This window comes from Carcharodon carcharias, chromosome 10 (assembly GCF_017639515.1).
Source record: "Carcharodon carcharias isolate sCarCar2 chromosome 10, sCarCar2.pri, whole genome shotgun sequence".
Classification (NCBI taxonomy): domain Eukaryota; kingdom Metazoa; phylum Chordata; class Chondrichthyes; order Lamniformes; family Lamnidae; genus Carcharodon; species Carcharodon carcharias.
The window spans coordinates 153,676,777-153,687,732 of NC_054476.1; the positions used below are offsets into that span (position 1 = coordinate 153,676,777).

Below are 10,956 nucleotides of genomic sequence, written 5' to 3' on the forward strand. Positions count from 1 at the left end.
GTGCTGCTAGGGTAAGGCAACCATATCATCACTCTAAACTTACAAGCCCATCACGCTTTCACTGGCATCTCACTCTCTGCCAGCTCAAGGGACATCACCACTCACTCTCTCACACAGCCTCACATCTCCATACGGCCTCATCTCTTCTGGAGACTGCCTCCTCGGCCCTCACCATCTTGAGGTCACTTGCACAGATCAACATGTGGCCCCACACACACCCTGGGATACTCCCCTTCCCCAGCACAGCCCTCACCCTGCAGCCTTTTCCCTTGCCCGAGGCCACTTCTCCCCCTTCCCCAAGCAAGCCCTAGCCCTGCAGCTATTGAAAAGCAACCCCCTGCCTTACGGCTGGTCAGAGACCTGACCGTGAGCCCCCCCTCAAAGTGAGGCGGTGCTGGCTGTGAAGCCTGGTGCTGATGACTGTGAGTGCTGCCCGAACCAAAGTTGGCAAATGAACTTTGAAGTCCTGAGTGAAGTGCAGCTCACCAGGTGCATGTTGTTTATGTACAATTGTGAAACGGCAATGTGCCCACTTGATCCAGTGTGGGGGGAATGATTCTGGCGAACATGGCTTGTAATGAAGTTAGGTTCCTGATGTGCGATGGCAAGAAACGCGGCCAGCCATTAACAGATGGAGCGGTCGATCATAAACTGATTTCATGACAGCGTAAAACCAATTTTTGGCCTACTCACCATATTCTCCACTCACGCCCACTGCCAATGGAACTGAACGATTCCACCCCAATCTAGTTATTATGCTCTTTAGGACTTGGCCAGCTCAGTTTGTACTGATGCTAATGAGCCACTCTTGGTGATGGACTTTGAAGTTCCCCATCTAGAGCTCATTCTGTGCCCTTGCCTCCCTCGGCGCTTTCTCCAAGTGGTGTTCAACATGGAGGAGTACTCATTCATTAGCTGAGGGGGGCCAGGGCGGGGAGGGGGCAGTCCATGGTAATCAGCAGGTTTCATCTTCCATGTTTGACCTGCTGCCATGAGACTTCATGTGGTTTGGAGTCAATGTTGAAGATTCCTAGGGCAACTCCCTCCCAACGGTATACCACCTTGCCACCACCCCTGTTAGGTCTTTCCTGCTGGTGGAACAGGACATACCCAGGGATGGTGATAGTGGTGCCCGGGACATTATCTGTAAGGTATGATTCTGTGAGTATGACTTCATCAAGCTGTTGCTTGACTAGTCTGTGTGACAGCTCTCCCAATTTTGGCACAAGCTCCCAAATGTAAGTAAGGAGGACTTTGCAGGGTTGACAGGGCTGAGTTGTCATTGTCATTTCTGGTACCTAAGTTGATGCCGGGTGGCCCGTCCAGTTTCATTCCTTTTTATTGACTTTTCAGTGGTTTTATACTACTGAGTGGCTTGCTAGGCCATTTCAGAGGACATTTAAGAGACAACCACATTGCTGTGGGTCTGGAGTGCTGTGGTGTAATGAATAAACACAAACAGGCATCCTTATTAGTTTAAAATCAAAAGAAAGGATGAAGGTTTATTTTCCCAACACCCAAAATGTATGCAACAAACACTGACTCCTAAAACATGTAGACATATGCATACAAGAAAAGATGATTTTTAGAGATGTTACATGCACTTAGATTACTAACACGGTAATAAGAAACAAGTCACTTGTTTAACCAGTCTTTAAGATGGAGGTTGGAAACTGTGCAGGTCTATCAGATCTTCTCCTGCTTCTTTGAAGGCAAACAGAAGTTATATATTTATGGCTTTTCCAGGCAAAGCTGTGGCTAATCCCCTGTAATGAACAAATAAAATCTTGCAGGCAAAACACATTAACCCCTTTTCACTGTCTGACATGACTACCTTTTAGAGGCAGGGCTCTGTCATTCTTTGCTTGGTGTGATCTTCCTGTGCTGCTGGTCCCAGGCTGCTGGGCTTCTTTGTGGCTTCATATGATGTTGACAACCTTTCCAGCCAGTTTCGCTCATGTGATGACAGCATCAATGCATTCCATTGTCCACACAATGGGTTAGAGTTGATGAAATTGATAAACATTGGAGGGTCATACATTCCCAGTATGATTAGCTCAATGAAAGACTTTATTTGACATCCCTTCTTCAAGGGGCCAACAAGTCTAAGTGCCAATGTCTTTTAAATCTCTCCCATTGAAATGGTGAGGGGCAGTCAATTTGCATATGAAAAATCTATTTGCATTTTCAAGAAACTTCCCAGACATATTGGGCTGCATTTTACTTTTCCCCTACAGGCATGTTTTCGGTGATGCGGGACATGTAAAATAGGGCGGGTGCTCATACCATCATCTTCCCCTCACCTCTGAGCTTGCCGCCATAATACAGGAGGTTGGGTAGGTGCCAAAATCAGCAGCCCACCACATTTAAATAAGTAATCAAGGGTGAATTAGGCTTGTCATCGAGCCGTCTGCCCACCACCAACCCCACCCCCAACCCGCTCACCCCCCGTAATATTCAGGCCATTGTCTCTGTCTGTCCAGTATCCACAAAAAGAGTCACCTGACTTTCATTTTGACTTTGACTTTCATTTGGGATCCATTTTGAACGTACAGTGTCAATTTTTCATGTGGCTATTTTTGAAAAAAATACACTGTTCACTTCCTAATTAGCTTTATAAGCATGACATGAGTGTCGCACATTCCAATATTTGCTTCTTAAATTTTAACCTGGATAATAGTCTAAAGGTAAGTTTTACATTTCTGAGCTCACATGCCCATATCCAGGAACAATTTTAAATTAACACTTACATTGTAACCTTTGTGAAGTGGAGACATCTGAAGTACTTTTGCTTACTGAGGTTCAAGTGGATAATTGCTCTTGGAAGATGTTGGGTGGACATGGCTCCCTCCTGAGAACCCTTCTCTCCTTTCTCCTCCCCTTTCGAGCAGCTTGTCCAGCTCTGTCACTTTTGCTCATTCTCCCTGCCTTACTGCCGCTCAATCTAAATTTAGAACATTGCCTCACACAATAATTAATAGTTTAGCACTTTCTTTCCACACATCAGCTTCCTGCCTCTTCAACTAGAATTAGAAACTCGTGCCAATTATTGCCAAATTCTAGAATAGAATTATATTATGACTCACAAAGCTCCTTAGCATTGCAACGTTCAAGAGGCTGAGAGAATTTTGACCACGGAAGTTGGTTGTCCAGTGCTGACTTTTTTGGTGCTATGAGTGTTATTTTGCCTCCACAATGATGTCCGCAATGCAAGTGGACACTTCTGGTACTAACAGCGCCTGGCGCCATTTTGGTTAGCGCACATATGGAAAATCCGCCGGCAATATTCAGAGTAGGCAGATTGTAATGTCAAGCAGTGTGTAACGCTGTGTTGAAATCAGTGCTGTCCATTTCAACCTCACCACTCCAGCTTCTGCCCACTCTTAAACACACATAGCTGAACATGCATCCAGAAGCAGGAAGAACGCCCCAGCGCTATTCTTAGGTTTGTTGCTGATTGATTTCTATCAAATCTTGCTGCAATTTTAAAAGTGCTTGGTGGTTTCCAGAGTTATCTAAAACTGCTGAAGTCTACTGGCTGTGGTGTGGCATATGCTGTAGGACTTTTTCCTTAGTTAAAGGATTCTGCACAAAAACCTTGCCCCCAGGCAAAGGTGTAGTAGTAGGCATATCCCCCTTAGACTGAAGCATAACAGGGAGAATGAGTAAAAGCAACAGAGCTGGACAAGCTGCTGGAAGAGGGAGGAGAAAGGAGAGAAGGGTTCTCAGGAGGGAGCCATGTCCACCCAACGTCTTCCAAGAGCAATTATCCACTTGAACCTCAGTAAGCAAAAGTACATCAGATGTTTCCACTTCACAAAGGACATCCCCATTGAAACTTGCCACCTGCTGCTGCCATAACTGCAACCTCAGAGCAGGGCAAGTATAATATTGTCAGTGCCTGTGAAGGTACCCATGGCCATGAACTTTTATGCATCTACCTCCCTCCAGGTTACAGTAAACAACATCTTCCAGTTTTCCCTCCACTGCTGCATATGAGAAGCCATTGAAGCTCAGTATTCATCGAGAATTAAATGCATTTCATTCTCTCGTGCCAAGAGAAACAGAACGAGCATGCAGGGTGCCATTGACTGTGCATACTTCACTTTGTGGGTGCTACATGTCAACTCTGAGATGTACCGCAATCAAAAAGAATTCGACTTCCTCAAGATCTAGTTGGTGTGTGGCCATATGCATCAACTCATGCAGGCCAATGCCTTTTTTAAAATTCATTTATGGGATGTGGGCATCGCTGGCTAGGCCAGCATTTCTTGCCCATCGCTAAATGCCCTTGAGAAGGTGGTGGCGAGCTGCATTCTTGAACCGCTGCAGTCCCTGTGGTGTAGGTACACTCACAGTGCTGTTAGGGAAGGAGTTCCAGGATTTTGACCCAATGACAGTGAAAGAATGGTGATTTATTTCCAAGTAAGGATGGTGAGTGACTTGGAGGGGTACTCCCAAGTGGTAGTATTCTCATGTATCTGTTGCCCTTGTCCTTCTAGATGGTAGTGGTCGTGGGCTTGGAAGGTGCTGTCTGTGGAGCCTTGGTGAGTTTCTGCAGGGCATCTTGTAGATAGTACACACTGCTGCCACTGTTCGTCGGTAGTGGAAAGAGTGAATGTTTATGGAAGCAGTGCCAATCAAGCAGGCTGCTTTCTCCTAGATGGTGTCATTCTTTATGCCTTAATTCTATGGCAGTCTGCTGTGCCATTTAAATTTGAGCCACAATGACAAGCCAGAAGGTGGCTACAAGGTCATAAGAGCTATCCTTCAATGACATAGCTCATGACTCCCATGCATGACCAATGCACATCTGGGAAACATATATATAACAAAAGCCATGCTGCCACATGAAATATGATAGAGCCAACCATTGGGGTACTTAAACAACACTTTTACTGTTTGGACTGTTCTTGAGTAGCCCTCCAGTACATGGCAGACCACGATCAAGCCCTATGACGACACACAGGTACATAAACCAAGACATGGGAGATCTCTTACCAGGATGGTGTATTGTCCTGTCAGGAGAAGCCGATAATATTCACCCTCTGCAGTAGCGTTGTATGGCAGAATATTATCACGTCCCTTTATGCGGACTGAAGCTCCTTTTATGGGGTTTCCATTAGTGTCAAAGACTCTCCCTTTAATTCCTAGATAATAGAGAAGAGAATTACAGATTCCACAAGTGTTGTTGACGAATGAACAGTATGATGGGCTGTAGCATGGCTTTCTAATGTGATGGCTGGAAATTTCCTCGGGGTTCTTCCTGTGATGCTGATGTAACTTTGTTAGAAATGAGGCGGAAATTCCAACTTATATAGGTAAGTGGAGTCACCTTCCCACTTCTGATATTATGACGATGGAGCAGAAGCAGTTCCAAGGAAATTCCTGGCCTAAAATATTTGTTGATATCTCTCTATCTGCCCACCTAGTTGCTCCAGGCCTCTTTCTCTCCCTTTCTAATTAGAAGCCTTGACTTTGGCATGCATCGATAAGGGAAAATATATATATAGGATCTGGAAAATCTCTGCACGATGAAGGAGATATGCCTGTGAAGTATAAAGCACCTTGACTAATACTCCTTTAAAGCCAATGACCATTTCAGGCATTGAAAATGACCACAAACTCAACCAGCCAAATCAGAGAAAAAAATTCAAATGCCTTTGAGTAGCCACATTGATTACCAACTTATGCCACTGAATAGATTTTGCTATGTTAAAGGTGCTATAAAAATACAAAGTGATGCAGTTGGGGAGGGATCGGTGAAGCAGCCAAAGTAAACTGAGATTCGCATGGCAGAGTGGGAGCAACCTACTTGTTGCTTATTTGATGATTCACCTGTTGGGTGGGGTGAAGAGTCTAAAACAGCTTATTTCAGCTAAATTCAAGTCATCAAGTCAAAAGCAACCTGTATTGGTTTACTCTACAACTGGAGCTTCAAGCAAAGTAGTATTAAGTAAAGGGCTTTACAAGAACTTTGTCCAGCTGAGTTTATGAACTCTCCCAAGCCATAGCGGAACAGGTTTGCCCTGTTTCAGGCGAACAGGAGGTAGATAGATTTTTGAAATATCGGGGAGCGGAGGGTTATAAGGAGCCAGCACAAAAGACGAGCTGAGGCCTGGGGCAGATCAGCCAAGATTTTATTGAATGGGGGGGCAGGCTTGAGGGGCCGAATGACCTCCTCCTGCTCCTATTTCTTATGTTCTTATGTTTGTGGGTTTTCTCAAATCAGGTTAATTTTCCATCAAAAATATTATAAACATAGACAGAGAGATTTTCCGACCTCTTGCACCCTTCCTGGTGATCAGCTTTGAGTGACATGGGGGCTGGAAACAAATCAGCCTTTCCAATACCTCTGGTGCATATAGCATAGAGAAACAATTCAATGGGAAGAATTCGGATCAAGAAAAATAACATGGGGCAGAATTTTGCCCTTGGCGTGCGGGATTGGCGGGGGCAGTTGGGAAGCTGACCGCTGCCCGCGATCAAAGGCACACCGCGAATTCACACTGGCGGGCCAATTAAGGCCCGCCCAGCATGACACGCGAGTGGCAGTCCGAGCACTGTCTGTGTGGGTGGGTGGAGGAGGGGTGAGCCAGCCTAGCGCACGCTTCGCACATGTCCATGAAAGAGCGCTGAGTCTTCTCTCTGAGGCATGGAGCTCCCTCAGGGAGACGAAGAAAATATTGAAAACATTATTCAACATCAGAAAAATTTAATGAAACGTGTTCCCCTCGTGTGACTCTGTCACATGAGGAGGGACATGTTTTGAACTAAAAATTAAAGTCTTTATCTCATTGGTATTTGCTTTTGGGAACCTCAACCCGTCTATGGATGAGGTTTCCAAAACAATGCAAAGGCCGCTTGGCCTTTTTGCCTGCCCACCAACCGTCAGGTTGAATGGGCAGTGAAAAATTCAGGACAATTGATAACTTAATGGCCTTATCAGGTCTTTTAACTGTCGGCGGGCGCACTGCCGTCTCCGGTGTACGCCTGTCGACTGAACTACCGTGTGACTACACGCTGGACGTCTGCACGCTTGGCTGATGTAAACGCTCATCATTTCATGCTCGGTCGAGTTGGGCGCACGCCCACCTGCTGAGCTAAAAAGTCTGGCCATGAAGATTGGGAAAGCAATGGGAAACAGAAGGCACAAAAATAATAAAGCAAAAGGTTGATTTATTTAAAAGATAAATTTCTGAGTGGAATGAGGGAACCAATTAGGAGTGAGCATCGAATGGAACGCCACAAGTTGTGTTATTGCACTTGTCATTACAGAAATAATGTCAAATTTTCTTCAGAGTGTGTGACTACTCAATATGATCTAGTGCTGGTTCCTTTACAATAAACTGCAGCTATATAAAACATCACAAGGCATTTCATACAGCCATAATCAGAGAAAAAAGGATGTTGAGTCAAAGGGGGAGATATTAGAAGTGGTGGTCAGAAGCTTGTTTAAAGAGGTGGACTTTAAGGAGAGTCTTCAAGGAGGACAGGGCTAAACCTGGATGGCATGTGGTTTGAGAACATAACTTTAGCTGATGCTCCAGTGCAGTGTTGAAGAAGTGCTGCATTGTCAGAGGTGTCGTCCTTGGAATGAGATATTAGGCCTGTTTAGGTGGATGTCCAAGTTCCCATAGCATTCGCTGAGCAGGAAGTTCTCCGGTTTCCTGGCCAACATTCTTCCTACAGCAAACGTTCCTTGGCATAACCATCACTGAATCCCCCACTATCAACATCCTGGGGGCTACCATTGACCAGAAACTGAACTGGACTAGCCATATAAAAACTGTGACTATAACAGCAGGTCAGAGGCTGGGAACTCTGCAGTGAGTAACTCACCTTCTGATTCCTCAAAGGCACAAGTTAGGAATGTGCTGGAATATTCTCCATTTGCCTGGCTGAATACAGCTCCAACAATTAACACTCAAGAAGCTCAACAGCATCCAGGACAAAGCAGCCTGCTTGATTGGCACTCCATCCACCATCTTCAACATCTACAACCTCCACCACCGACGCACAGTGGCAGCAGTGTGTATCAGCTACAAAATGCACTGCAGCAACTCACCAAGGCTCCTTTGAAAGCACCTTCCAAATCTGTCATTTCTACTATAGGACAAAGTCAGCAGATGCACAGGATCACCACTATCTGCAACTTCTCCTCCAATCCACACACCACCGTGACTAATTGGAACAATATCGCCGTTCCTTCACTGTCGCTGGGTCAAAATCCTGGAACTCACTCCCTAACCACACTCTGGGTGTACCTACACCGCATAGACTTACAACGGTTTGTGAAGACTGCTACTACCACCTTCTCAAGGTGGTAAAAATTCTGGCCTAGCCAGTGATGCCACACCCTGTGAAAGAATAAAAACATTTTTTTAAACATCAGTTGGTCGTCCATCTGATAGGATTCATGGGGTCTTGCTGTGCACAAGTAGTTGCTGCATTAACAACAACTGCTGCACTTTACGGTCATTTGTTGTATATGAGGCAGCTTGAAGTTTGTTCAATGACAAACCCAGTAATACAAATCATACCTGGCTAGAGGCTTTGCATCCAACATTTCTCTATTCATTTCTTGCGTCCTTTGGGCCCATTCTAACCTCCTGCATCGACTGCAATAATTTTCCTGGTGAACTGACTGGCATCAATCTAAGAACATATGAAAATAGGAACATGGGAACAGGAAGAGGCCATTCAGCTTCTTGGTACTGCCTCACCATTCAGTTGGATCATGGATAATCTGTATCTTAACTCCATCTACTACCTTGGTTCTGTAACCCTTAATATCCTTGCCTAACAAAGCTCTATCAATCTCAGTTTTGAGATTTTCTAATTGGCTTCCAGCCTCAATAGCTTTATTGGAGAGGGTGGGAGGGAGAGAGTTCCAGATTTCTGCAACACTTTTTGAGAAGTGCTTCCCTTGAACATCCTAGGTCCAATTTTAAGTTTATGCCTCCTTCTTCTGGACTCCCCCACCAGAGAAAATAGTTTCTCCTAATCTACACTTTCAAATTCTTTAAACATCTTAAACAGCTCCCTTCAATCACAGTTCAAATTTGCCATTTACATGCCCTGGGCAATTTAAGCAGCAAGTCGTAGACTTACCAATGTGAACCTGCATCAGGTATTGTACAAGTGGCTTCTTGTTGTCCAGCCAGTGTTGCTGCAGTTCATTGACTGGCGGGTATTTACAGCAACTCAGCTCCACCGTAATCTCCATGCACTGCGCCCAAATGTAGTTATAATCCTGCATGGAACCTAAGCAAGACATTAGAAACACTTCAACAAAACTCCAGTTTTACACAGGAAAAAAGGGGCAGAATCGTGTTGAGGCACTGCACTGGGCAGGTGGTGGGGTGGTGGGCGGGGGGGGGGGGGGGAGGTGGGTGGTGTCTCACTTGCCGGCTAGTGAGCCATGGTGAGAGATTAAAGAAGGGAGTTCCAGAGTTTAGGGCCTTGCCAACTGAAAGGACGGTCACCAATGATGGAGTGTTTAAGAACAGGAGGCTACAATCATTTAAATTTGGAGACAGCATGGAGTTTGCATGTTGCCTGCATTGAAAGTAATGGGTGCAGGTTCATTGCAAATCATGATCCCCATGCCCATTTTTAGGGGCTATGAAATTTCCTGGCCTTTGTTTCCATCAGTCTTTTCTGCATTCAGTGGCGAATTCCTGAATGGAAACTTGTCATTTCCCCATTTTAGGTTCTAATCCCTCAGAAAATGTCTTTCTTTTATGAATAATTTCAGTTTGACTCAGTAGCTTCACATTCTTTTTACAAGCAAGACAGGCCACGTTTCCCACAGCAAATCATCTACAAATAATTCTTAATTACCTTTACCAGTGACAGAAAATTTTAACCACTTCGTAACTTAAAATTGGTGTATTTTTAATCTCATAACAAAAGATGTCTGGTAATTTATCAATCTGCATCAGCAAATCAAGAGGCTTTGAAAAAGATTTACTTAGGGTTCAGATAGTTACAGAAAAGTAAAAGAGTCCGAATTTTTCAATAACTTTTAAAAAGTACAATGTTGAACTTCCTGCCTTCGCAATTTTAACACCAAGTTCAGTTCACCTATAATTGTTCTTGCTGACCTGCACTGGTTCCCACTCTGGCAATGCCTCTGTTTTAGAATTCTCATCCTTGTATTTATATCCTTCTATCACCTTGCCCCTTTCTGCCTCTGTAATCCTCTTGCCAACAATCTTCCAAGATCTCTACATTCCCCCAATTATGGCCTCTTGTGCAGCCCTGATTTACATTGATGGGTGTTTCTTCAACTGCCTGGATGCTAAACTCTGGAAGTCCCTCCCTAAATCTTTCCACCTATCTATCGCTTGTCCATTAAAACACTCCTTAAAACCTACCACAACACGGTGCTGACCCACCTTTAAGACTGTCGGACCGTACAGTCCACTTAAATCAGTCTTTGCATGCCAAGGTAGACAAATCTCTAAGTCACCCAGCAGAGGACGCCTGAGGGCTACCCTCACCTGGTTTGGCCTGTCCATTGAAATGGTTTACTGGGATGTAGCCGCTGTCACATGCTAGCAACTACTTGGAGTCAGAGGTGAGAGCTGGGTGAAGATGAGGACCAATACAGGACAAACCATTCCAAAGAGTGCAGCAAGCCCACCTGTGAGAGGTGCTACCCTACCCCTCCCATGTACCCCAAAATACCAGATACTGAGGTACTCACCTGAGCTGGCTTGCCAAGTGTCCACACCATATTGAGACAGTCACAACTGAGTTAGACTAGTCAAGTAGATAGAATGTCTGACACTCGCTTACTAAAAAGAATCTTCTATGGAGAGCTTGAGGCTGGGCTGCACCCTCATGGTGGTCAAAGGAAGCATTGCAAGGACACACTGAAGGCATCACTTAAGAGTTTTGATATCAACTTCGAGTCCTTGGTGAAGCTCACTCAGGATCACTGCTGCT

The 10,956-nt window shown here is 45.0% G+C and overlaps 1 protein-coding gene across 1 annotated transcript; it reads right to left on the reverse strand.

Annotated features, from left to right (window-relative positions):
- Positions 1-1,622: 1,622 nt before the first annotated feature.
- LOC121282902 (carboxypeptidase M-like) lies at positions 1,623-10,744 on the reverse strand. Its single transcript, XM_041196710.1, has 4 exons — positions 10,715-10,744; positions 9,115-9,256; positions 5,002-5,150; positions 1,623-1,766 (listed from the first exon to the last, which is right to left on the reverse strand). Exons 1-4 carry the CDS (start codon positions 10,742-10,744, stop codon positions 1,644-1,646), a joined length of 444 nt encoding a protein of 147 aa, XP_041052644.1. The 3' UTR covers positions 1,623-1,643.
- Positions 10,745-10,956: the final 212 nt, after the last annotated feature.